General features: G+C 45.9%; 2 protein-coding genes across 2 annotated transcripts in view; one reads left to right on the top strand and one right to left on the bottom strand.

The window, feature by feature from the left end:
- TTF2 (transcription termination factor 2) overlaps positions 1 to 9,160 on the top strand; it is a 42,578-nt gene extending 33,418 nt beyond the window's left edge. The window contains exons 19-23 of the mRNA XM_082660315.1: positions 1,542 to 1,600; positions 2,445 to 2,595; positions 3,288 to 3,370; positions 5,184 to 5,258; positions 8,341 to 9,160. Of these exons, the coding sequence (XP_082516441.1) occupies positions 1,542 to 1,600; positions 2,445 to 2,595; positions 3,288 to 3,370; positions 5,184 to 5,258; positions 8,341 to 8,485 (513 nt within the window). The 3' untranslated portion in view covers positions 8,486 to 9,160. The remainder of the gene's footprint in view (positions 1 to 1,541; positions 1,601 to 2,444; positions 2,596 to 3,287; positions 3,371 to 5,183; positions 5,259 to 8,340) is intronic.
- A 9,140-nt stretch (positions 9,161 to 18,300) lies between these two features.
- On the bottom strand, positions 18,301 to 27,352 carry TRIM45 (tripartite motif containing 45). The gene is made up of 6 exons (XM_082660327.1): positions 26,571 to 27,352; positions 24,188 to 24,921; positions 22,839 to 22,968; positions 21,894 to 22,008; positions 19,461 to 19,587; positions 18,301 to 18,574 (listed from the first exon to the last, which is right to left on the bottom strand). Exons 1-6 carry the CDS (start codon positions 27,056 to 27,058, stop codon positions 18,426 to 18,428), a joined length of 1,743 nt encoding a protein of 580 aa, XP_082516453.1. The 5' UTR covers positions 27,059 to 27,352; the 3' UTR covers positions 18,301 to 18,425.
- Between the last annotated feature and the right edge of the window lie 511 nt (positions 27,353 to 27,863).

Here is a 27,863-nt window from a genome sequence, read left to right as displayed (position 1 = left end):
ATTGGGTTAAAATTCATGTTCCTAATAATTTGTGTTCCTAACAACTTGTCTGATACTCAGGTCATCATTCACAAGGTTCTTAATGTGAACCCATTAATCGTAGTTCAAACCACTTAAGGTGGTTTCATGTGAGGAAGGGAGTTTTGTTTGGTAGCACAAACCTAAACTCATACAGAACGTTATTAGAATTTGGCCCCAGCTCACAGCCCATGAATCCTGCTCTTCCACTGCATTTTTTCAAAATACCTATCACCAGGTTTTTCATGAGGCAGTTCGAGAACTTTCCACAACCTTGAGTTGCCAAGACACCAGGCACTTCGTGTACCTGCTTTTTTCCTTCCTACTAATTCAAAATGGTACGGTCCTGTGACTGTCTTCCTGCCCAGGCATCAGCGGGTTTGTTCAGGTGGGAGCGCTGCCTTACGCGGGGGCCTCAACAGGTTGCCACTAGCACCACAACGGCGTAGAATGGAAGAGCTAAGGGCACCTCAGTTCCTCTGGCTCAGCCCCTTTTTACTGATGAGGAAGCTGTGCCCTTAACTGGGAGTTCCAAGGTGATCCAGCCCTGTAATGGCAGAATAAGAACTCTCTTCATCTCCTGATTCTTGGTCTAATTTTCGTCCTCTTCCTCCATTCTGGGATGAACTTTAGAGCCTTTGGAAAGGTCATTCACATTAGCGGTCAGGAAGAATGAGGCCAGCTGCTCTCCAGAGTCCTGCCCCTGTGTTCTTATTGCCTGCTCCCTCATAGACTTGAATATGCCCTGAGCAGTTTTGGTGAAGAGAGCTTGTCGTGAAGCTTGAGCAAGTATTCCTCAGTCTGGACATGTTCTCTTCTTCAACACCATTTGCAGCAGGCTTCAAACTGGGTCAAGCTCTTTCACTTTCTCCTTCTGCAAATGTTAGGATAGTATCTTCTCTGGTCCAGCAACATGCCGAGTGCTAGGGGTGCAGAAATGAACCAGACATACGCTGGCTCTGCCTCTTCGGAGCATCTTCGGCCATGAAAGCAAGAGATGACTAATAAGCAATTAATATATAGTATGAAAAAGACCATGATAATAGAAAGAAAAGGTGGTATAGTAGCATGTAGGCAGTGGGCTCCTAGGATTGGAGAGGACGTCCAAGAAGCTGGCACGTAAGGCTGTCCTAGGCAGAGGGAACACAATGGACAAAGATGAGACAAAGCGTGGCTTAGTGGAGGGAGAATGTTGGTATCACCCGAGCATCATTTGAAGAGCGTGTAGTGAGGGTTGAGGCTGGAGATGTGAGCGGAAGGCAAGGTAGCAAGGACCTGGGAGGCCACTGTACGGAGCTTGGGCTTTATTCTCAGCGGGAAGCCACTGCAGGGGCTTCAGCCAGAGGAGGAAAATAAGAAACTGACATTTTGGAAATAGCACTCTGGCTGCAGAGAGGAAAGGGAACTAGAGAGGAGTAAGACCAGAAGCCGAGAGGCTCTGGAGGAGACCGATTCTTTAATTCAGAACATGGAGAAAAGCAAATTTGCTTAAACCTCCATATGTTAATTCCATCTTTTCCCAGATTTCATCTCTGTTGGCAGAATTGGAGGCAATCCGAAGAAATTCAGGGTCCCAAAAGAGGTAAATGTGTTATTTCATTATCCAAGCATTGCTTGTAATTACGCTAGAAAATTTAATATTGCAGATAGTTATAAATCTTCGCTTTTTATATCAAGGACCTTGAGTCATGCTTAGTAGAAAGCACTCAGGTTACAGCACAGATTCCCTTTGATTTCTAATTAAAATGTTTGTGGCACTGGTCGAAAAGGCAATCCCTAGAGGATCCGAGTAAACTGAGCATCCGAGTAAACTGAGTAAGAGCAGAGAAGAAGCATCTCAAGAAAAGCAAGAGAGTAATAGGTGGGCGAGGGAGGGAGAAGAGTGGGGTCAGACCGGGAGCCCCCATGGTGCTGGGGACATTCCTAAGCTGGGGACGTGGATGTGGGAGGTTCATTCGTTGTTTGACTTTACTGTGTGCTATTCAATGCATTTGTAGATCGGAAATATTTTGATCTAAACACATAAAACTCTAATTAAAGCGCAGCATGGGGGGAACAGAGAAGCCCTAGCAGCTTGTGTTCTGACTGGCCAAGGGAGGGGCCTCTACCCCTTTGCAGGAGTACAGACCTCCTGTGGGTAAGCACTAGGCCCCAGATAATCAGAGGCCGCAGCCAGTACTTCAGCTTAGCCACCACTTTATTCTGACTTCATTTTGCACAAAATAAGTTGCAGACTGGATCTAGAAATAGCTGGAAATATTGTAATCTTATAATGTCACCGAAGTGTGTACGCTTAGGTAGCAGAAGGCCTTTCCTCGTCCACATTTGATAGCTGAATTGTACGAATAGCAGGCGTTAAAGCCCTGCGGATGAGTTTGTTTCATCTATTCGGGGGCATTGGTTTTCTGTTTTATCCTTCCTTCCAGTGTCATCGTCTCTCAGTGGACCAGCATGCTGAAGGTTGTAACCTTGCACCTTAAGAGGCATGGACTGACTTATTCCACCATCGATGGCTCTGTTAACCCCAAACAGAGAATGGACTTGGTGGAGGCATTTAACAAATCCAGGGGCCCTCAGGTACAAGCTGATCAGAGCAGAGCTCTGTAATCAAGAGCAAATTGTTCCCAATTATACAGAGAAAATTTTAACATAGCTCGATTCAAAAATAGTCATAGCTTTGACCCCTCCAGGTGTTTTTGATTCCTTTGACATTTATTGGGGGGTACATATCAAAGTGTGCAAATACTCTAAGAGAATAAACTATGAGGGCTAAAAAGAGAGTAAGAACATAGCTGGTTAGGTTCAAGAGACTCTTTGTGGAGGAGACAAGCCTGGAAGGATGGGTGGGATCTTGATATGAGGAAAGATGGAGGGAAGTGGGAGAACAAAGGCATCTAATTATGGATAATGCAAATTTGGAAAGCATTAGTTGAGTGATGGCAGGAGAATCATGGCAGTGGTTGGAGGACTGATGGAACAGACATAATCCGGTTGATGGAAAGTTTATTGAGCTAACCACCCCTGGTGCTTTAAATGGTAGTATTCATATATTTCGACAGGTGCACAATTAATGTTTTGAGAATGACTCACCAAAAAAAGGTTAAATGAGAATTTTCTCAAAGGTGAGGCATGGGAGATAGGATCTCAGAGTTTCGAAACAGTGCCTTTATGACAGCAGAAGGGAATTTGATAAGAGCGTGTTGCTAAGAAGGAGAGGTGATTTATGAGACCAAGTCTGTGTAAAGTTAATGGTGTGCTTCCTTTTGAAGGTTATGCTAATCTCTCTCTTGGCTGGAGGTGTTGGTCTAAACCTGACTGGAGGAAACCATCTTTTCCTTCTGGACATGCACTGGTAACGATTCTGGATTTTTCTTGAGTTGTCACAGCATAGCAGGGAGACCAGAGGGGCAGTAAGTCCTGACTTCTTATACTGAGTGTGTTCCTTTCATATTATGGAGCTGCCTCTGTGCATCCATGTGTATAAGATACAGATCAAAATGGTGTAGGGCTAGGGACTTTCCTGGTGGCCCAGTGGTTAAGAATCCGCCTGCCAATGCAGGGGACACAAGTTCGATCCCTGGTCCGGGAAGATCCCACATGCCAGCAACTAAGGCCGTGTGCCACAACTACTGAGCCTGCGCTCTAGAGCCCGTGAGCCACAACTACTTGAGCCCATCTGCCGCAACTACTGAAGCCTGCGTGCCTGGAGTCCGTGCTCCGCAACCGGAGAAGCCCCTGCAACGAGAAGCCCGCGCACCGCAACAAAGAGTAGTCCCCTCTCGCCGCAACTAGAGAGAAAGCCCGCGCACAGCAGTGAAGACCCAACACAGCCCAGAATAAATAAAGTAATAAATAACTTAAAAAAAGGAGAGAGAAAAAAAATTGGTGTAGGGTTAGTTGCTGGCCCTGAATTCCTGAGCAAGCAAGGCTTCAAATGACTATTTAAAATAGTCTGTTCACTATTTATTGTTAATCTAACATCTGTTTCCATGGAAACTGAGAGCGGAGTAGGGGGTGCTTTTCCTTATGGCCAAGAGCTGCTTCACTCAATGAAGAGTTTTATCTCTTCAAAACACCGTATTTCAGACATACTTGTTGACGTCCAAGGAAATCTCAGCCTTGGTGAAGAGGGAGAACTGTTACTCCAAAGGGAAAAGGCAAAGGAATTTTTTAATTATGTTAGACACACACTTAACACATAGCCTTGGACTCACTGCACATAGTGTCAACACCGGGAGTATGGCAGCATCCTTCCTAGAAACGAAGTGAATGACTCATGTATTGCTAGGAGAAAGCGTCATAATTTGTCCCTGTTTTGAGTTTTCAGTGATGCCAGTCAGGGATCGCTGCACCAGGCACTGGTGCCAGAGATTGTCATTTGTTAATTCTCCAGGCAGCCCAGATGGGTACAAACAGGCCAACCTGTTATTATCTTCCTGGAGAACGTGGTTAGGTCTTACTTGGGACTCCCCTATACTCGTGAGTGAGGAAAGCAGAATGGGGATCATGCTGGTTTCTGAATTGAGCAATGTTATCCAAGATTTTAAAGAGGTAAGATGAGAAACTAGTTTGGAATTGATAATGAGAACCTAGAAAGAATGAAACAAATTAAGTCTCCTTAGTTGAATCTAGAATATTAAAGTTGAAAAAGGCATTAGAGATCATTTGCCAGCCCGCCGGTTTCCAAGTAGCCATCTGAAGTCTGGAGGGTTGTGGTTAGATGGCTTGCCCAAAGTCACTCGACTAGTTAGTGACAGGATTTGAGCATTGGTTTAACCTCTGTTACTTAAGAGTTTCCAACTGATGGTGGTGCTAAGAGTTCCTATTAGCAATCTGATCCCGGTTTCTCATGAGAGGACAAGAAGACATCTGGGGCTTTCTGAGTCCCACATAGACTAGAACAGAGACCTACAAATTTTTTCTATAAGTATTTTAGGCCAGATAGTAAATATTTTAGGCTTTTCCAGCTACATAGGTCTCTGTTGCATATTCTTTGTTGTAGGTTTTTTTGTTTTGTTTTGTTTTGCAAACCTTTAAAAATGTAACAACCATTTTAAACACAAGAGCCATACAGAAACAGACTGTGGGCTGCATTTGGCCCATGGGATTTGCCCACCCCTGGTCTAGGATGTCATTACCTTTAAGCTTTACTTGTCTTCTAACAGGAATCCGTCACTTGAAGATCAAGCTTGTGACCGAATTTACCGAGTAGGGCAGCAGAAAGATGTTGTCATACACAGGTAAGTAAGTAAAGGTCTCCAGGACAAAGGTCTGCTTTCATGAAAATTTTTCTCGGGTAATGTTTTAATAGAATGTGTAAAGTATTTGATGATCACTGTACTAATGGTGCTTGTGGGGCACATCCTTTTTGGTACTCACAGTCAGGAAGGGAACACAAGCAATTTGTGGATAACCTTGGAGTTGGTCCTGCAGAAGAAGAAAAGCTTATGAACAATGCTGAGCCTTAATGCAGTCAAGGCCGCCCATGAAAGGACTCTCCTCCCTCCTCCCTCTCTTCCTCTCTCTCTCTCTCTTTTTCTTTTAACTTTTATTTTGACATAATTCCAGACATATAGAGAAGAATGTAAGAATTCTTACAAGAATACCCCAAAGTTCTTGATTGCAAGAATAATACCAAAACATCCCTGTGCACTGTGACACGTGTGTGTGTGTGTGTGTGTGTGTGTGTGTGTGTGTGTAAGATTTTTTCTGGACCATTTGACAGTAAGTTGCAGACATGATGCTCCTTTACCTCTAAATAGTAAAATATGCATTTCCTAAAAATGACATTCTCTTACATAACTATAATAAAGTTATCAAAACCAGGATGTTAACAGTAATACAATACTCATATCTGATCTATGGACCTTATTCAATTTTGCCACTTGTCCCAGTGATGTCCTTCCCAGCCAAAGAAAATTCTAGGTCCTGTGTAGCATTTGATTGTCATGACTCTTTTGTCCCCTTTAACTGGAACAACACCTCAGTCTTTCTTTGTGTTTTATGACAGTGACATTTTTGAAGTGCACAGGCCAGTTATTTTGTAGAATGCCCCTGTCCTTGAGACCCTCTTCTCTTTAAAAACAACAGCAGAACCTGCCTTAATTGTACAATACAGTCTAGTTATGTACCTCTTTTTCTCCTTCCTTTTCATGGCTAAGTTTTCTGAATAATTAGAAATCCTTGTCTATCTTTACTTACTTCCCATTCATTCCTCAACCTATACAAACTGGCTTTTACCCCCGCCGCTCCATTGAAGCTACTCTTGCTAAGGGACACCAATGAATTCCCAAATTCACCAAGTACAGTGATTATGTCAGTTGTTTTGTCTTTAGCTCTCTTCTCAGCTCACTTTATATGCACCTCTCTTAATAATCCTGTCCACTCCAGTAAGTCCAAAATCTATACCCTCTGTTCCAAGGTTTCCTAAACTTCAGGCCCAGATATCCAAATCCCCACGAAATATCTGAATCTGAGTGTCCACATCCACACCCATTATTCATTCACTCATGTATTTGTCTCATTCAACTCAAAAAACGAATGAATACCTGTTGAGTAGTCCCCATGTAGCAAGTACTGTTACATGCTCCAGGGACTCACAATGTCACAAGCTGAGATTGTTTCTCCCTGCTACCTCATATCTACTGATTCTTCTGAATTTCTCATCTTTGTGAATAGAATCACTGTTTATCTAATCATGGAGCCAAAACTAGACTCCCCCTTCTTGCTCACGTTTCACAAACCAAATCCATTCATTTTATTTTCTAGGTGTTTCTTGTAACCATCCCTTTCTTCCCATCCCACTGCCATTTCCTCCTTTCAAAACCAAGTTTCTTAGCATCACAGGCAGAGTCACTCATGATCCAGCCCCCGCCAGCCTCTTGAGCTTCTGCTGTTGTAGTACAACATAGTTTTTGACTTTTGCCCTGGCCAGACTCTACGACCCCTGCAGCAGACTGTGTTCCAAAACTCAGTCATGGTTTTACACATGTTCCCATTCCCTGGGATGCCCTCCCCACTGTTCTATCTGGCAAACCCTTGCTCATCCTACAAGTCACACTAAGAGTCAAGTTGTCAATGGAGCCTTCCCTGAAGACCCCAGACAGATTTCTTTTCACTCCTTTTGTACGCTGGACATACTTCCGTTATAGCGCTTTCCAGGTCATATTATTATTGTTGCTGTTTATTTTCATGTCTTTGTTTTGTGTTCTCTTTGACTGCAAGACCATGTTCAAATCTCCGTTCCTACACCTAGCATAGTGCATGGCATATAGGGAATCTTCATCAGCACCTGTTGAATGAGTGAATAAAGGACAACAGTGGTATTTCCTTGGTTTGTAAAACCTGTTTTCAGTGTGAATTAGCCAAGAGATAAGACACTCTGTACTTAAACCAGCACACATATTCCTGGCAGAAACTTGATAAGCTTTAGGCCTTCTGACCTTATCAGGATGGAGCGTTTTGTGTAAAAGCTGGATCTCTACACTTTTTTTTGGATCAGGATATCTTTTGCTTATTTTGGCACTTCTCAATTATCTCAGCTTCAGAAAGAAAGAAAAGGCCAATTTGAGGTCAGATCACTTTATTTTTAAATTTTTATTTTATTTATTTATTATGGCTATGTTGGGTCTTCGTTGCTGCACGCAGGCTTTCTCTAGTTGCGGCAAGCGGGGGCTACTCTTTGTCGCAGGGCGCGGCCTTCTCATTGCGGTGGCTTCTCTTGTTGCGGAGCATGGGCTCTAGGCACGCGGGTAGTTGTGGCTCACGGACTCTAGAGCGCAGGCTCAGTAGTTGTGGCACATGGGCTTAGTTGCTCGGCGACATGTGGGATCTTCCTGGACCAGGGGTCGAACCCGTGTCTCCTGCATGGGCAGGCAGATTCTTAACCACTGCGCCACCAGGGAAGTCCAAGGTCAGATCACTTTAAATGGATATATATTTAGTCTAAGTTGTTTAGATCTGCTAAACATAGAGTTCTTAATCAAACCTAAGAAAAAATAAAGGAAGAAATCTCATTTAAAAACTAAAGCATAGGGCTTCCTTTGTAGCGCAGTGGTTGAGAGTCTGCCTGCCGATGCTGGGGACACGGGTTCGTGCCTTGGTCCGGGAGGATCCCACATGCCACCGAGCGGCTGGGCCCGTGAGCCATGGCCGCTGGGCCTGCGCGTCCGGAGCCTGTGCTCTGCAGCGGGAGAGGCCACAACAGTGAGAGGCCCGCGTACCGCAAAAAAAAAACCCAAAAAACGGAAGCATAAATAGACGTTTGAATATGTCATTAGATATGCTGCTTTGGGTTTTTGATTATTTGCTTATCTTTTTCAGATTTGTTTGTGAGGGAACAGTGGAAGAGAAGATCTTGCAGCTCCAAGAAAAAAAGAGAGATTTGGCCAAACAGATTCTATCAGGAACTGGAGAAGTTGTCACCAAGCTCACCTTGGCCGATCTCAAAGTCCTTTTTGGCATCTAACTTCCTGTTTATGGAGCTCAGAATAGTGCCATTGTTGGTTTGTATTAGGATCTGGGGAGAATGACCTAACCCTGGTCCTTTGAGCTCTCGTTGGCATTCGGTTTCACCTTCAAGCCCTCCTCAAAGTGAGGATCCGTTACCATGTTAACCACTTGGTTAACCAGTCATGTTAATCAATCAGCGTATTTAATGTGTGACATAGAAACCAATAAATTACTTCAGATAAGAGAAAATGCTTTAGAGTTAGAGAATTTGGAAAACAGCCCTGGGAGGGTTGTACCTAAGCTTCAGTAAAAGCTCAAAAAGCCCTCTGTTGCTTTTCTCTTCTCAGCTGGTGGGGACCCAATGTTACTGCCTTTTCTAACACAGGCTCCATCCCATCTCTTCATCTGCTGCCAATGAGGCTGCTCATATAACCATCTCTTTATGGGCTGAGCAGAAGCAGCTCTCTGCGTAATATGTAGATGGTTAGTATTTGTATCATCGTATTATTTAGAATTTGGTATCATATCATTTAGTATTATTTTATATTGCTATCATATCATGTGGTATTTGTGTCATAAATTTTAATTTTTGTGTCATTTTTCTAGTATTTGTATTTTTACAAATTTACAGTATTTGTAGCACTTAGTACCATTGTTTCATTTAGTATTATTGTGTCATTTAGTACTTGTATTATCATTGGCATAATCCAATAAACATGTGTTTGACAGCGTAGCAGAGATAATGCTTTGTGTTCACTAACCCCCATTTCCTTTTCCTCCTGGCCACCAGAGACTACATTTCCTAGTCTTCACTGCAGTTACATGGGTCCATATTACTGAGTTCTAAGTCAGTGGAATATGGAGAGAAGTGATGTAAGTCATTTCTTATCTGCCTTTCTGAAACCTTGCAAGTGATTCTTTGTGCTGTTTCTTCTCTTGTTGGCCCACTGAATACAAAGGAACTGATGGATGACTGCAGGGCCCTAGAGACTTGTGAAGCCACTAGGTCAGAGATTCTTAACCTACTGCTGGCCACGGACCCCTTGGCAGACTGGTAAGCCTCAGTTCCTGAACGACATCGGAACAAAGCTTCCTGTGTGTGCCTCCCTTCTCACCCTAGCTCACCTACATTGGACTATGACATGATCAAGAAATAATTTTTTTTAAAACCATGAGACTTGGGTGTTCGTTTGTATAGCAGTTTGTATCCTGACTAATACAAACTCTTGAGAATTTCTTACTTTGGGAAACTATTCAGATTCCCTTCTTCCCGTTGGCACTTACTCAGCTAATTTCTGCTAGAAAGAATTGTATTTCTTCCTAGATAGAACTGTTGCCCTCCTTTGAGTTAGGATTAGGTGACAAAGCCCTGTGTTAAGCCAGTCACAGTATGGGCTGAGGCACTGGGGCCTGTTTAAGCAAAGGTGCCCTCTGAGGACATGGTCTAAAGGCCCACAGAGGCAAAGACAGGTGGCCTGGAAGGAAGAGTTCTGACTTAACTCTACTTCCAGGTTCACCTTAGCTGGGGTGTAGCCTTGAAAAAATCATTAACTTCTCTACACTTTGGTTTCCGCATTTGTGGTAGGCATTGTTTTTAGAACTTCGGCAGCTGTAGTGAAGTCCCTGGGAAAATCGGGAAATGGAGGATGTAAGATTACCTTTCGGGAGTTACGCTGTAGGATCAACACACCAGGGCAAAGGGAGTGTCACCTGAGAAGCAGTGGCTCCCAGGCCAGCAAGAACGTACAAACCCTGCCTCTGCTGTTTGCTGACTGTCTGGTGTTCAGCTAGTTGCAGATTCCCCAGGCACCTCAGTTCTTTCATCTGTAAGATGTGAGGATTAGCATACAGCTCACTGTGCTCCCCTGGCAATTTAGCAACACACATACACACCATACCCCATGCGACCAGATCGACAGATGGGTCATGTCAGTCAGAAGGCATGTTAGGTGAACACTGTCAGTGTCCTTTCCAGGTACTGTTTAGGAGAGAGGCAGTGTCAACTTCGAGGTTCAAGTATTCTTGCTTTTAGTCTGAAGATGGTTGCAGGGATTATAACCTACAATCTTCAGATATTCAGAGCCCACTGACCAATGTAATCTACTCTGATATTCCTTCTCGTATCTTAAATAGTTTCTCTAGTGTTCCTCATTCTGATTCTAAGCTAGCAAAGCCACTCAGTCTTGTCTTGGGTAGGTGTTCCTGTAACAGGGAGATGCTATCGATGTGAGGCGGATACAGCAAAAATTGGAACCACTGTCATACCAGACGTGCATCCTTCAGTCCTAGCCCTGGGGTGGAAATGTCTCATGAATTATAATATACGTAGCATTCTGGTGTCTGTCTCAGGCTCACGTTCATTTTAGTTACCGTGAGTCCATTTCTTAAGGTCAGGGCATGACAAGGTGGGTCTCTGCACCCTCTAGCAGTGGGCAGCATCCCACAATGTAGTGATCTAATTGAGGTGCTGCCCTATGAATTCTGCCAGTGTCAACCAGCCTTTCCTTATGTGACACCGTAACGGTCAGATTTTCTTTTTACATCTCTCTGCCTACCTCAGCAGACTTAGGCGAGAACAGTAAATGCTTTGTTAGCCACGAAGTGCCATCCGAACGCTAGTGTTATTGCTGTGGGACCAGGTCTCGGAATATGAGAATAAAATTGAAGCATGGGTGCAGCTGAAAGAGCCAGATGGTGAACATCTGTCACCAAAGTGCAACATTGCTGAGCACCCAGTTTACAAGGTATTTCTTATGTGACAGAGTTGCCTTCATGGAAGGTTTATAGTTTGACTTCTCTTTGTCAGTGTTAATCAAAAAAGGGCATCGTGCGTGCCATGGCTGGATGGAACCTGGGCCCTTTAAAGCCTTACCAAGGACTCCTGTTGCCATCCAATTATTATGAACACAGTAGGTAGAATGATGTCTTTGTGGGACATGACCCCTTCCTCTAGCAGTCATGGATGTGATCTGGAATGGCTACGTATAAATACTGGGCTCTTTCCTCTCTCTGATTGTCTTGTGCAATGAAGTAGCTTCTGCAGGGCTGAAAGACGAGGCCAGATTATCCTGCACAGATAGTCATGGAAATGCCAGTGCTCCGTGTGGCCCCTCTGGTGTTCTGAAATCTTGATATCTACCATAATGCCTTGAGAGAATTTGGGTTTACAGAGTGGGATATGGTACTGCTATTTGCTATGTAGCATCTAGCCCTAGAGAAAGCCAGAAAGAATTAAAAGGCATTCCTTCAAGCACAAAGAGAATTACAATAAGAATTTAGAATTTGTAGGCATATGACCTCGATTAAAATGTTTTCATAGGTAAAAATGAAATTAGTGTCAGTTATAGTACAAAGTACCACTGGAGTGAGTAGCCAGGGGACGGGGATGGAAATGAAAGAACGGCCTAACCCTTAGCAGGGAACAGGGAAGATGATATCTTCGCTAGCTTGAGTCCTTTTTACCAGAATGCTTAGCTAAATCTGAGTGTAGGAAGAGATTACATATGAAAGGAGGGATGGGAAGAATACTTTTACTGCTTAATTATTCATACATTAATTTAAAAACATATATTAAACATGCCAGGGCACTCCTGGGCACTGAAAATGTAAGGATAAGCAAAACCCCAAACAGTCCCTGTCCTCCTGAGGCTTCCAGCCTAGAAGGGGAGACAGGCATTAATCAGATCATCACGTGTGGCTGCGAAGTGGCCATTGTGATGAGTGCTACAGTGGCGGGGGTGTCCGCGTGGCTGGGAGGGCTTAGAACAGGGATTTGACCTAGTTAAGGGGGACTTCTCTGAGGAAGTGTTGAAGGAATTGAAATCAATACGTAGAAGCTAATAAGGCAAAGAGTGAAACACCTCTTCCTATATTATGCTTTTAATTAGCATTCACTTCACCCAACCACCTCTTAATTGAGAAAAGCCTAACACATAGGTATACATCCTCTGGAGTAAAGCTGAGTGACTGCTGCATTTTAGAGATTAGAGAATGGGTGGGCTGGCAGGTATGTGTGTATGTTTGTTATCCAAGGCGGCCCAGGTGTTTATCCAGTTACAACATCCCAGGGGACGGAGGCTGTAATTTGCGGCCCGTTTTCTCCTCCCTGTAACACCAGAGATATAGCTTACGTCCTGCTGCTGCACCCTGTTGATGCTTCAGTGCTCACAACTCAAAGGTGGTTTCTGAAGCACTTTGTTACGCTGGGGGCAGTTCCTAAATCCTAAGACTTCTTTTTGTCCTCACCTTGGAATATTGGGCTCTGCAGATCAGTCTTGCTCTGCCACGTCTTTCAGCTAGGTTTACACTCCACTGTAGCACAGATCAAATACCAGCCCCACCCCACCCCCCGCACAAACTTTAAATATCTGTAGTGGAACTGTTACCATTAATATTGCTTAAAGACTAGGGCATTTACCAGAACCTAGGTATCTTATAGATATTTTCTGTTGCACTAGAACTTCATCTACAGTAGAGTTATCCAATTACCAAAAGCTTTTTCCAACTGAAATAAATGATAAGCTTTTTATCCTCAGTTCCGAAATCTGATTCATTAAAAGACACATGGGGCAAAATGATGTAAAACAACAAGCTTCTTCATGGCAAGCAATTCCCTAGATGTCTGAGGTAACTGGAAAATTCAAGGCTGGTCCCTAAGGTGCATATAATTTATCCAACAGTTTTGAGAGAAGGCTGAGGTTTTTTTCCAAGTGGTATTTGGTTGAAGGAAAAATGTCAGTCTGAGGGAAGGGAAGTCTGGCCTGTAGAAACAGATACCAAGGAGATCCAAACCCGAAATTCTACCAATGAGATCTTTATTCATTCAACAGAATATTGATTAAGCCTCTACTATGTGCCAGGAACTGTCTTCCATGGGGATAGTATAGTGGTCAATAAATGTCAAATCCCTGCCTTCATAGGCCTTACGGTCTAGGATAAGAGGACAGACAATAAAGAAATAGAATATACATATGTTAGATGGTGATGAAGCAGACTAAGGATGATACGGAGTCTTGGGGTGGGGAGTTGCTATTTTATACAGGGTAGTTAGGGACCTCTCCAATAAGATGGTGTTTGACAAAGGAGCAGGAACCTGAGGAAAATGAGAGTGAATCATGTACGTATCCGTGAGAAGGGCATTCCAGGTGGAGGGGCAGTGATTGTAAAGGCTTCAAGACAGAGTTTGAGGGGCCCCAGGCAGTCCAGTTTGGCTGGAATAGAGTGATGGGGGTGGGGGGATGGGTAGGAAAGAGAAGAGCAAGGATCCAGGTCCTGCAGGGTCTTACGTGCTGATGTAAAGGCTGTTCTGAGTAAGATGGGAGGCCTTTGGAGGTTGTTGAGCAAGACGAGTGACACGATCTGATGTATTTTAAAAGGACTGTTGGGTGGAGAATAGACTGTAGACAGTTGAGAGTGAGAGCAGAGAGACTAGTTAGAAGGCCATTGCAAAAGTCCAGGTGAGAAATCATGGTATCTCAGACTGGTGTGGTTAGCAGTGTAGGCAGAGAGCAGTGCTCAGCAGATGTATTTTGAAGGGATGGCAGATAGGATTTGCCAGTGGATTGGACGTAATGCCTGAGAGGGGAGTCAAGGATGTTTCCAAGGTGACTGGCTCCACCCCCTGTAAGAGTGGATTTGGACATTCCTTTCAAAGAGATGGAGAAGACTGCAGGAAAAACACTTTGGTGCTGGTGGTCAGTTGGGCAGTGAGAATTAGAAATTGAGAGTTCTGTTTTGGACATCTTAAAGATGAGGTGCCTATGATACATCCAAGTGGAGATGTTAAGTAAGCTCTTGGATATAACCATATGGAGTTTGGAGCTGGAGATAAATCTAGGAGTCATGGGTATATAAAAGGTACTTAAACTCATGAGAGGATGAAATCACCTAGGAAGTGGGGGGGAAGATAAAAATGCAGGAACTAATCCTTGGAGCTCTTAAATGTGTAGAGACTGGAGAGATGAGGAACCAGAGAAAGGAAGTCAATGAGAAAAGTGATTAAGGAGAGTGATGCGGGACTTCCCTGGTGATGCAGTGCATAAGAATCTGCCTGCCAGTGCAGCGGACACGGGTTCAATCCCTGGTCTGGGAAGATCCCACATGCCACGGAGCAACTAAGCCCGTGCACCACAACTACTGAGCATGTGCTCTAGATCCCGCGAGCCACAACTACTGAGCCCTTGTGCCACAACTACTGAAGCCCACGCGCCTAGAACCTGTGCTCCACAACCACAACAAGAGAAGCCACCGCAATGAGAAGCCCGCGCACTGCAACAAAGAGTAGACCCGCTCAGCACAACTAGAGAAAGCCCGTGCACAGCAACAAAGACCCAAGGCAGCCATAAATAAATAATAAATAAATAAATAGATAAATAAATAAATTTTTTTAAAAAGAAGAAGAGTGATGCCAGATAAACCAAGTGAAGAAGATCTTTCTTGGAGGGGAAAGTGATCACCTGTGTTAAATGCTGTTGATAGGTCAAAGAGGATAAAGATCAAGAACTGACCATTGGATTCCGTAACATGGATATTACAGGTGACCTTTACAAGAGCTGTTTCAGTGGAGTGGTGAGGATTAAAGACTGAGTTAGATCCAAGAGGGAATTCAAGGAGGGGAAGTAGAGATAGCAAACAATTTTTTTTTTTTTTGAGGTCTTTTTAAAGGGAAGCAGAAAAACGGAGCAGCTGTCAGAGGGGGATGAAAAAATTCTTATGGACTGATCTGTGTTCCCTGCAAATTCATAGATTGAAGTCCTAGCCCCCATTGTGACTGTATTTGGAGACAGGGCCTTTAAGGAGATAATTAAGGTTAAATGAGATCATATGGGTGAACCCTAATTCAGTAGGATTGGTGTCAATAAGAAGAGGGAGAGACATCAGGGATGCATGTGCAGAAAAAAGGCCACGTGATGACACAGGAGAAGGTGGCCATCTGCAAGCCAGGGAGAGGCCTCAGGAGAAACCAACCCCGCTGGCACCTTGGACTTCCAGCCTCCAGAACTGTGAGAAAAGAAATTTCTGTTGTTCAAACCACCCAGTCTGTGGTATTCTATACGGCAGCCCTAGAAGTCTCATATAAAAATCAAGGGAAATTTGTTTTTTAAGATAGGGAATATTGTAGCATGTTTATTTTCTGAAATTAGCAATCCAGTAGAGGGGGAAATTACTGGAGCAACGTTCCTGGGTTGTAGAGATGGAATGAGAGCTCATATAAAAGTTTGCTTTTGATAGGCATATAGGTAGATTTGTAGATATGGTGGGAAGGTCAGGAAATTCTCTTCTGAATTCTTCTGTTTTCTTGGTGAAATAGGAAGCAAGATCATAAGTGGAGAGGGGAAGTGCAGTACAAATTGCAATTTGAGGAGAAGAAAGTAGGAAATACAATTGTCTAGAAGAGTGGAGAATAAATGGACTAGAGACATGTCAGACTACCGGGCAATGCTAAGAGCCCATCAAGATCAGTGGTCATAGATTTAAAGGGAGACTAGTCATCATACATTCGTGTTCTTCTCCAGGATCATTCAGTTGGGTTAGATGGAGATCTGGATCTCATCTGGGGTTTTGCCAAGCAAAAAGGACAGGGAGAGACTACATGCAAGAGTGTGATGATGCTCTGTACAGTCTAAACTGAGTGAGGATGAAGGAAAGGACATGAGGCTGGGGAGGGTAATAGTGGGAAGGTGGTCACTGCACTGGGGATTCTAGGGAGGTAGAAGAATTAGTAGAGTCAGGTGGGTGAGCTGGAAAGGTGGGAGGTCATGGTTGCAGGATGCTTGAAATTGAGGTTATGCAGAGGGATCAGCTGGAATCGAGGTCTAGGGTATGTCTGACTGCTGCGTGAGGGAAAAAAGAACCTTAGAGTCATGGAGTTAAGATGTCTTCGTGGCTATTGAATTACTCTAAGACTGATGAGGAGGAGTACTGGAGTAGCAGCAAGTTTGGTGCTAAAATCTTCAAGGAAGAAGGGGGAATGACTCGGGGCTCTGTGGACGGCTGAACCACGTAGGGGTAACAGCTTGCATAAAGGCCTGAGCTTCAAGGCTGGCCTTTTTTAAAGGAGGCGGAATAATGGTCTAGAACGGGATTTCTCGACAGCAGCGCTATTAACACTTCACACTGAATAATTCTTCATTGTGGGAAGCTGGCCAGAACTGAGCATAAGCAGCATTTCTGACTTCTACCCAAGAGATGCTAGTGGCACTCTGCCCCCAGCTGTGGCAAGGAAAAATGCCTGAGACTTTACTAAACATCTTGGGGGACAAATTCACATCAGTTGATAACCACTGATCTTAAAGCAGCAGTGCTGAGCTAAAGGACTCCTACCTGACCTCTGGGCCCAGTGATTATGAGGAGTGAGGAAGAGCAAATAATAATTTCAGAGGGTTACAGGGCCATCAGGGTCTTCTGGGAATATCAGATTTTGGTCAGAGAGAGGGCTGAAGGGAATCTTTCCAGAAAATATAAGTAAATATCTTCATATTTACAGCTACAATGTAGCTCACGTCTATCAGCCTCAAGGAGGAAATGTTTCCAGGATGACCTGACAGTGTGTTTTGTCTAATTATTTCACTTCCTTTGCCTGACCCAATTCACCATTCCAATGAGTTACTTCTTAATGGAGCTTACATTGCAGATTTCAATAATTATATTTAATACATGCTGAGTTTTTGCTATATAAGAAACCAAGTGTCCCAGAAGAACACACAAACTATATACAGTGAAGACCACGGCAGGGCTGGGGCACCAGTGCTGTGTACTTCCTCTCCCAAGAATCCTCTTCAGTTAAGCAGGCATGCTCTAGGAGTCAAAGCTTCTAGTTAACTTCCTAGGTATACAGACAAAACTGAAGACGGTTCTTTAAAAGACAAAGAGGGTGAGAGATGTGAGGACGAGGAAGGTATCTGGATCGCCTGGCATGAGTACATCTGCAAGGAATTTATGAGGTCCTATTTCAGCAGCATTCCCCTTTATTTACTGACTACGTGTCTGCCCCTGACCACACAGTAATCTTCTAGGCTCTGGGGTTACGAGATGAACGTGGTGTAGAGGGGAAGTGGCAGACCTCCACCTAAACAGCAATATCACATTATAATCCATTTAAAGTGTGCTAGCAACAAGTGGATACGAGGAAAGGAGGTTTTTATTCTCTGAGGGAAATATCTAACACGTAGCTCAGGGAGAAATAAGAACGTTATACATCAAAAAGTGAGGAACTAAATTACCCCCGTGAGCGCTAAATTCCAATGGCATGGGTACCTCCATGTCTGTACAAAACAGAAAGGAGCCTCCTTGGTACAGAAAGGACTTTTTTTTTTTTTGAGGGGGTGATACAAAGTTTATTCAATTAGATTTTTCTGTTTACAGCTGAGATCACATCTACAAACTATATTGCTAGTCTACATGAGTACAGTTTTTCTAACAAGTTTATTAGACTTACAATGAATGGGCTCAGTCATACAAAAACATGCACACACTGACACTGTTTTAAAACAGTAATGCATACATTATACTCCTCCTATAAAGCCAGCTTTGATTAACAACTGCTAGTTTCAAAGATCTGTCTGCTTTTGAAGATGCACTAAGATAGACACTGTATGATTCTCGAATCTATTTTAGCCATTTTGTACAGTCGCTCTCCTACTGGACTACAGTATATATGTTTTAAAAGGACACTAATGAGGGGCACCATCTGGTATTAACTTTAACCAGACAGCTGACTGCCTCCCCTCCCCCAAAGACCTTTGGCCACAAAGAAGAGAAACGTAGCGTGGTCTCTGGTGCTCGACCACCTGGACGTACAATCAGTGAGTAACTCACAAAAAGGTACTTGGACTCGAGGGTATAACATAAGGCACTTTGTTTTTAATTCCATCAGTTTCTTCAGAATTAAGGTCAGGGGTTCTCTGGTGATCTGAAGCCGTGCTGGCCTCAGCTACGACCACAGACCCAGGAAGCCGTCAGAGGGCCACCGTCCTCAGTACACTCCTCGCTGCGCTCTGCCCACCTGCCCATGCGCATTCTGACTTCTCGGTAAACTTCCCACAGCACGACCAGTGGGGGCGCCCCGGGTGGCCTTTGTGTCCGTGGCCACAGCCTAGGTACCCACCTGCATGGTTCAAAGAGAAGAGGGGAGAACCACCATTAGAGGAAAGTCCAGCAGTTACCACGGAAATTAATGCTTCTGGCGACATTCAGACTCATGGACGTGAAAATGTCTAATAAAAACCCAGAGAGAGGAACAAGCTATTCGGTGCCTCTGTAGTCAGGGGAACTCTCAAGACTGATGACAGCAAATCAATTAAGGTTAGCTGAAGTTCTAAGAAGAGTGTTATTTTAACACTGCTAACTCAAGGAGAAGAACTGGTTTGGATTTTAACTGTAACATAATCTAGATGAAAGGGAAGTGCAGAGTGGTGGAAATAAACAAAATAGATCCTGAAGTGTTTATATGAGAGTTTACAAGAGCCTATCTTAAGGCCCACCATTGGAGTAAGGATACCACAGAATACTGAAAATAATTAGATCTCTTGCCTGAGCTGACCCTCTTGCCCACCCACCCTGCCCCCAAGAAAAGAGCCAGACCTGGTTCAGTTAATTTATTCATCTGTTCTCCCATCCCTGCCTTGTTTAAATTTCTCTAAGGTTTTAAAAGGAACGGAGCGGGTTTACATCTTTGACACTGCTCAGGTTGTTGGAAAGGGTACAGGCTGAAATCGAGCATTCTGGGAGAAGCACAGGGCTCCTAGGATTAGTGAACTGTATCAAAACTAAAAAACTCAGAACTTTGCAGCTTGCTATTTCAGTTTCCAGAACAAGAAGCTTTAAATGAAACTTTTAGAACTGTGATATATTTATACGCACAGACTGCATTCCTAGAAACAAAGCCTAAGTCTGAACACCCCGAAGCTGGTCGCTGTGGTAGTTGATCCCGCCGCCAGGAGACAGCAGCAGAGGGAGAGCGAGGGCTTTCAGGAGCGACTGGTTCTCCTTACCCGGCATGGTGCCTCCACATGCGCAGCGAGCAGTCTTCTGGCCTCCGCTGGAGCAGAACGTGCAGCAGTGAAACACGCCTGGGTGTGAGCGGTGCCGTTTCCTCACGGTCACAGCGAATGGTGAGCCCTTCAATGTTCAGACCAAGAGCAAAGAACAGCACCTTGTGAGTCAACAGGGGTGTGCCGAGCGTCACACATACTAAACGGAGTGTAAGTCGCAGGGCCTGTCCCTGGAGGGACGAGGACAGCAGGAGCGAAACAGCGACTGGGGGACAGCAGCCAGCTGGGCGCTGAGCTGGATGGGGCCAGATACAAATGCAGTGAGGGGGGGAGTTAAGGAATCCGTGCTGCTCTCCCAGCATGCATACCACCTGATGCACTAGGAAACCCAACTGTGCTTTCAGGTCACTGACCTTGGTCTCTATCTCCTCCATTCCTGAGCAAGCTTGGGTAACTATAGAGCACACAACCACAAGGTGAGGACATCTGTGGTCCTTTCTCCAGTTTCTCAGCCACACACCCCCTCCCCTCACATGCTGAGCCAGCTCCTCTCCTTCCATCCCTCCATCCTGGACACAACTGTTTATCCATCCCCTTTACTCTGGGTTGGTGACGATAGATGGAAGGGAGGAAGGTTAAAAGCCTGTGGTTAATAATTCTCAGATTGGGCTTCCCTGGTGGCACAGTGGTTGGGAGTCCGCCTGCTGATGCAGGGGACGCGGGTTTGTGCCCCGGTCCGGGAGGATCCCACGTGCCGTGGAGCGGCTGGGCCCGTGAGCCATGGCTGGCTGCTGGGCCTGCACGTCCAGAGCCTGTGCTCCGCAACAGGAGAGGCCACGGCAGTGAGAGGCCCGCATACCGCAAAAAAAAAAAAAAAAAAAAATCTCAGATTAGAAACTCTCCTGCCTCTTTTCCTTCAAGGATAACTTCCATTCTCCAATTTCTACCCTATGTTAAACAGTAAATATTTAATAACTGTTGTTACGTGCCTATCCCTGCATGAGAACCACACGTTCTGCAAAAGCACAAAGCAGAGAGGCTGGCACCTTAGAAGCCTTTCAAATGTTAAATCTCTCTTCCTTTAAAGAGTTTACAATCTGTTTTAAAAACAACCTGGAGTTCAAAGCTATGGATTCAAATTATGATTTTTCCACACAGGTACTGTGTATTGTGGCAAGTTTGTTTTCTCGGTCCAGTTGGATGATGATCCTTATGCCTCAGTGATTTGGAGGAAAAGTGAAATAATGTTTGTAAAAACACCTAACCCAGGCTTCCCTGGTGGCGCAGTGGTTGGAAGTCTACCTGCCAATGCAGGTGACACGGGTTCGAGCCCTGGTCCGGGAGGATCTCACATGCCGCGCAGCGGCTGGGCCCATGTGCCGCAACTACTGAGTCCATGCGCCACAACTACTGAGCCTGCGCGCCACGGCTATCAAAGCCCGTGTGCCTAGAGCCCATGCTCTGCAATGGGAGAAGCCACTGCGATAAGAGGCCCGCGTACCACCATGAGGAGTAGCCCCCACTCACCACAACTAGAGAAAGACCGTGCGGAGCAATGAGGACCCAATGCAGCCAAAATAAATAGATAAATAAATTTACAAATAAATAATTAATAAATTAAAAAAAACCACCTAACCCGTCTGACATCCTGTAATTAGGCAAAAGCAGCAAGTGGCTATTGAATATGAGTCTTCCTGTGGCACAGACCACAAGCCTAACACATCATGATGCTCTATGGTGTTTTATTGTCCTTGTCAGTGTTGATTTCTGGTTGGGGGAAACCTCTGACAGCTCGAATGTCAGCAGAGATTCTGCTGGACGTGTTGAGTATTACCCATTTTTTAAAAATTCATAATCTCTACACCAGAAAGTGTTACATGTATCTGTGGAGGTAACAGACAAGCATATACGTATAAACAGAGTAGAGAATTATCTGGGCAGATGGTTAGGCAGGGAGATGACTGGTCAGTCAAGAAGAGAAGGCATAACTCTCCCAATGGTGTTCCAGTAAGTCCATGTCTGGTCATAGCCTGAAAAAGCTGGAATATCCTGACCTAGATTATATTGCTCAAACGTGTGTATGCTTGCCCACTGGTAGATTGGCCCCTCTGATCAAGGCATCTTTCCCAAATTATGAATTCCAACAAACTGGGAGAATGATAGAATACAAGCACTGGGAGAATGATAAAATACAAGCCAGGAGGTAAAGTAGGGATAGAGAGTTCTTAATCGTCACCAGCATCCTCTCGTAAGAATAAGAGCTGCAAAATCTGGGCCATTTCTAAAGTGAGATGAAATAAGAAAGAAGAGAATCCTGTTCAAGGCCTCTATACAGCTGATCCTGTGAGAAATGTCTCCACATCCTAAGATGACAAAACCCAGGGGGGCCAGGGTGAAAGGAGGTCAGGGAAGCACAGGTAAGGTCTCACTCACCTGCACGTGTTGTTCCTTGACACAGACGAACACAGTATAGATGCCAGGTTCCTTGGGGGTATAGGAAACGTAGTATGTCCCATCCTTGTTATCGTGGACCATCGTTTTGACTGGACTGGATGGAGGTGAGAGTTCAAAAATATCACTCATTCTCACAAGCCTGCTTCAGTTGCCCACTATTTTAGGATGTAAACTCTGCACCAGCGGTCCCCAACCTTTTTGGCACCAGGGACTGGTTTCGTGGAAGACAATTTTTCCACGGATGGGGGGATGGTTCGGGCGGTAATGTGAGCGCTGGGGAGCAGCAGATGAAGCTTCACTTGCTCACCCGCCGCTCACCTCCTGCTGTGCGGCCCGGTTCCTAACAGGGCTGCAGACCCCTGCTCTACACCATAAATCCAGTATTAATTTTAAATGTCCCCCAAGCAGGATGTATCTTCTACTTGTCTCGGAAATTAATTTTACAACAGAAGGTAAGCAACATAAATGCTGATTTAATCTGATGTTCTGACGAATTCCTTGAAAGCGTCACTGTGTTCTCTCCCCTCAGCTTCTGTTGTACCCTCCTGCCCTTCGTCCTCCCTCCTCCCTCCTCTAATTCCAGAGACGTATAACTTTGCTCCCAGAACAGTTTAGTAGCAAAGTGAGGCTGAATTTTGAGAAGGGCGCCATTCAGTCTAACACGGAATATTTTTCAGTCTATTTGAAGGTTGGGATGAAGACAGTCTGAGGGGCAGATCAGACCTTTGGGAGAGAATTGAATACAGACCTAAAACCCACACAAGGAAACACATCTGGTCCACTTGGTCCTATTGCACTTTTCAATGGCATCATGGGGAGGTAGGCTGGAACTACTGCAGTTACAGCCCCACTACTGCAAAGGACCTCGGGTTTCCAGTCGCATCACCGCTCATTACCTGTGACGCCTGAGTGTATAATACAAACCTGTCTTTCTTATCTTTAGGGACTACTGCGACTTGAATGTTCTCTCCTCCCCTGCCCATGCTCTCTCCTGCTGCATCCTTACAAATGACGGTGAAAGAGACTGTCTGTTTCTCGCGGGCTCTGTGGAGATCTGCGGAAGATAAACACTCCATCCTCACCTCAAAGGCCAACTGCAGTGACTGTATCCCCAGATCAGACACCATCTTGCCTTTTCTCTTTAGAACAAAAGGTTGTGTTTCCAGTTTCCTCCCTTTCTTTTCTCCCAGGCATACCTCTTGGGAGTCGCTCCCGGTGAGCCTGCTTCTGTCTCAGCCAGCAGCTGCTCTTGGATCATATAGGATCCTGGACCTTAATTTCAGCCTTAAGGAAGCTTTGAAAATACTCAGGTTTGATGTATGTATTCAGAGAAAAAAACCTCTGGACACCGTGAGAGAGGCTGGTAACCCCAAACTACCCTCTCTGAGCTGCAGATCCTGCTGGAAGAGGCAGGGGGTACAGGGTGACCACCTGGGACTCTTCATGCTGTGAAGTCCTCCACAGCGTGGTAGCTGTGCCATGGTGTTGGGGGCATATTCAATAGCTACAGCCTCTGGTCCGGAAGTCAGATGAAACAGGCTTCTTAACCTGGGGTTCGTGAACTACTATGAGGCCTTATGAAGGGTCTAAGAATCTCCTGAAATTGTATGCCCAAATTAATGGGTGTTTCTTGGGGAGAGATCATTCTCAAAGGGATCTGTGACCCCCGAACAGGTAAGAATTCCTGTGCCAGTTAGGATGACTCTACAGTAGAGTCTTCCTGTGAGGACTGATCTGTGAAATATATGTTTGATCAATGTGGTCAAAAGAAAATGTTTTTCCCCTCTGCTGACTGAAATGCCTACCGTTTTCCTTCAAATGCCAACACGTGGCTTACATGAACCAAAAAGGGCATAGAAGAAAGCAAACCATAATCCTGTCATCCTCACTCCTCAGAAACTCTCTTCAGAACTTGGTCCAAGCCATCCTCTCTGAACAGGCAGGATTCTGCCCTGCCCTGAGGCCTATGCTGTTATCTCCTATGGGCACTGCCTCTGTCCTGTCATCTGAGAGAAACAGCATGATCCTTGAGTTCCTTGGTAGTTACTACTTTTCTCCACTGGAAAAGGGTCAAGCTTCACCCCTGTAGGGATCTTAACTGTACCCTGACCAGAACAGATCAGAAAGAAAAGGACAAGGGTGGGGTCACCGTCCATCGGATCCATATGTCTCTCTCCCTAGCTAAATGAAGGCCATGGCTGGAAAAGCCACATGTCTTTAACACCATGTCCTGTGCACTGTCCTCTCAACGCCAGTGGGAAATGCCTTCCTACCTTCCCCTTGAAGGACACATTTGGCTGGATCGACCTCTTTGGTATTGATGGCCCCATAAACTTCATAGCCGCGGCACAGGCCTGCTTTCTCCTTAGGAGAGAAGGTGATCTTCTCGTTCACTCCAGGACGGGCACTGTATGCCACTTTGTTCAACTTTGTGAGCCGTTCCAGGACCACCCCTTTGGTGATGAGGATCTCCAGGTCAGAGCCACTGGTCAGCAAGTGCTCGGTGAACTCCACTCCGGTCCGCATGTCTGCCAGCAGCTGCTCCAGCTGTGCCTTCTGCAGCTGCAGGGAGTTCTCCTTCTGGATCCGGATGGCTTCCAGCTGCTTCAGCAGCTTGTCCCGATGCTCCTCGATGGCCTTGATGTAGCCCTCGGAGAAGCTGCGGACGTCGGCGGCCACGGCCTCCACCCGTTCCTGCAGGGCGCGGTTGGTCCCGTTGATCTGTGCCAGCGCCTTCTCCAGGCCCTCCACGTGGGCCTGGGTGCCTTTGAGGAGCTCCCGCACGGAGTCCCCGTGCTTGTGGACAACGTTGCTGGCGAGGTCGCAGGGGTGCTCCCGGTGCCCCCCTACCATGCATTCCCGGCACACGGGCTGGTCGCAGAGCTCACAGAACAGCCTCAGCTCCTCCACAGGGTGAGCGGGACACAGAATGGGCTTCCCAATCTGGCTGTAGCCTTTCAAGTCTTTCAGGTCCACCATGGTGTGGTAAGTCGTCTTCTTCTGCCGCCTAGGGGCAAACAGAGTCGGGGACAGGAAATGAGGGGACAACTCTACTTGGGAAACAGTCCGGCAGTTTTAAGAGCACGGGCTCTGAAGTCCAGCAAATCTGGGTTCGGTTCCTCATTCTAACCTCTTACTAACCACATGACCCTCTAGGATTCCAGTTCCTCTTCTGTACCGTGGGGATAATACCTACCTGAAAGGGCTGTTGTATAGGATTAAATGACAGTAGGCTAGGGCTCTCTGACTGGGCACCTGACTTTGCCAGAGGTCGCAATGCTAAGGCTACATCCTGGAACTTTCCCCAAAGAATTAATTTGTCAAGTTTAGGCAAGACCCTCAGCCTACTCCTGCAGCAAGCTAGAGGGGAGAGCACAGTGGAGACCCAGCAGCAAGAGACCAGACCTGTGCCAGATGGCACAAAATGAGCCTCAGGCAATTAAAAAGCAGCCGGCTGGCCACGACAGTCTCCCTCAGCTTCCACCTAACACTCTGGTAAAGCATTTCCTTTGACTAGCGCCTACATCACCCAAAGCAGCAAGCTAGAATTTTCCTTAACAAGAGTCATCAACATTATTAGAGAGAGTGGTCAGTGGTCAGTAAAATCAAACCTCTAATTCCCCTTTTCTGTAGCCCTCTAGAGATTCAGGGAAATCCCTAGAAACCATGGTAACTGTTCAGATTTTCCCCGTTAGCATTATAGCAACATCAAGCTTACATGCCTATTCCGGCACCAGAAGAGTGGTTGTAGACAAAATAGGGCCAGCTGTTTAGCTGGCAGCAAAGTAGTCCAAATACAAGTTAAAAATAGAAAGACCGAAGACTACTAACTTGTTCTGTTGGTGAGGCCAGAAAACACATGGAAGGCAGAACTTAAAGACCACGGTAGGCTAATCCTAAAACCTTGGCCATCTTACACTGTGATGTTCTGGAATGGGGAAAGGCGGTCTGAAGGGGACAAAGTGATTTATGTGACAAACTGTTCACCACACACCCTAAAAGACATAATCTGCACCCCAATACGCACCTACCAGCCCACCTCACCAAGTTCCAGAGTAACTCTAGGGTACAAGGCAAAGGCTGAGGTTGTGCCCCACTAATCAGCACCTTATACTGGGAAGGCAGCAGAGATTAGTAGCAAGAGCATAGAAGGCAGTCAGAAGATCTGGATTTTAAATTCAGTTCTGTTAGACACTACTTACCAGCTATGGGACCTTGGCAAATCACATGCTACTGAGCTTCAGTTTCCTCAAATAATAAATAGGGATGAAAACATTGCCTGCTTTTCTATGAGTTGCAAGGATCCAATGAGATCAAGGGCAGGGGCTTTGTCATTATACTCATTCACTTTCTCTAGCACCCAGTACAATTATTCACTATACAAATGATTGATGATCCAAGGAAAGTGTAAATGTGCTTTGTAAACTGAAAAGGACTCTGCAAACCTTTGATGCTATAAGTATCATGGGTATTATATAAAGGCTGCAGGAGTTAACTACTGTTCTGGAATATCTGTAATCACACTGTATATTGCTCTCTGACCTTCCATGGAATTCAAGCTTTCCTTGCCATCTGCTCACCAAGGTTATTTCTCTGTCTTGACACCTCTTTGTACTCCGTTCTTAAGCCACACCAGGTGGGGTATCCCATCTTTACCTATGAGCCTGGCAGCAGAAGTGGCAGAGATTGGCTTTGCAGGTCTGACACCTCTTCTCCACTTCCCTGTCGCTGCACAGGTCACACACCAGGCCCTGGCCTTCCCCACGCAGACTCTCCAGCATCACATCATTCATGGCCAGGTGGTCTATGGTTAAAGCCTTCACTCCACCCATGGGCAGGTCCACCTGAGCATCACATACCGGACAGAGGATGCCAATTTGCGGCTGCAGAGTGCGTGGCTTGAGTTCCTGGAATACTGACCCCTCAGAGCTTGTGTCAGAGTCTCCCCCTCGGATGTCCACTACTGAGAAGGGTTCCAGCTGCTCCAGACAGGTGGTGCAAACTGTGTGCAAACAAGGCAAGAGCCTGGGGGCTTTGAAAAGCCCCATGCACAAAGGGCAGCGAGTCTTGCCTGAGTTTCCAGGTGTGGTCCCACTGGGGAGTTTGCTCACGAAGCCCAGCAGCGGCTTCCTTTTTTCTGCCATATTCCCTACGTTTGTGCTCAGTATCAGAAAAGGCCCTGGGCAGTTCTATAATGAAGTAGTATGTGATTAGGCCCACCCAAAGAGAAAGTTTCCAAAACTTGAACAGAGACCACGGGGACTCTCCCTTTGGCAAATCAAAGGGCAAAAAGGAAGAAAAGGATTCCTCAAAGGAACCACCCACAGATCTCAGCAAGGCCCCCTCCTTTGCAAGGCATCCCATACCAGACACGCCCACGCCCTCCTCTGTCTCCCCAAGTCCTCCTCCCCGGAAGCGCTTACAGATTTAGGTCTCCAGCTAGTCCTTCTGTCGACTCCTGAACCCCTGCCCCTCCATCACCCTCCACTACCAGCCCCCTCCCACCGCCCGCCCCACTGGTCCCGCGCCCGCCCCACGACAAGTGCCACGCCCGCCCCCGCGTGATGAGGGAGGGGCGCCTGCCACTCCTTCCCTCGACTGGGCCCTCCGCGGAAGGCACGCGGCGGACGAGGGACCTACAAGACCCCACCGGCTCCTCGGTTGCCACCGCCTCCCCACCCCTAGGTCCAAGTTGCCCGACGACCCTGGCCCCTCCTCGCACCAATCCCAGCCCGGGGCTACTCAGGCGAGCCCAATCACCGTCCGAGAGGGGCGGCCCTTGCCGCTGCAGGCCCCGCCACCCTCCAGAGTAACACCATCTGCATCCAATAAGCTTTGGAAATTGCACATCTTCGCCTGTCCTCTCCGGGGAGGGGCGGGATCAAACTAAGGGCGGGAGGCGGGGCGGCCTGAGGGCTTGGGGCTCGGAGGAGAAAAAGAGTAAAGCTG

Source organism: Grampus griseus (genome assembly GCF_964374135.1).
Source record: "Grampus griseus genome assembly, chromosome: 1".
Classification (NCBI taxonomy): domain Eukaryota; kingdom Metazoa; phylum Chordata; class Mammalia; order Artiodactyla; family Delphinidae; genus Grampus; species Grampus griseus.
Note: the sequence above shows the minus strand (reverse complement) of the source record. Positions and strands in the feature narration are given on the sequence as shown.

Bases quoted from the DNA above. Each gene is read 5' to 3' on its own strand.
- TRIM45 (XM_082660327.1), bottom strand. From the start codon at position 27,058: ATGGCAGAAAAAAGGAAGCCGCTGCTGGGCTTCGTGAGCAAACTCCCC. The intron at 24,922-26,570 runs GTAAAGATGGGA...GTTTGCCCCTAG, and splicing joins TTCTGCTGCCAGGCTCATAG to GCGGCAGAAGAAGACGACTT. The intron at 22,009-22,838 runs GTTTGTATTATA...ACCTCCATCCAG, and splicing joins CCTAAAGATAAGAAAGACAG to TCCAGTCAAAACGATGGTCC.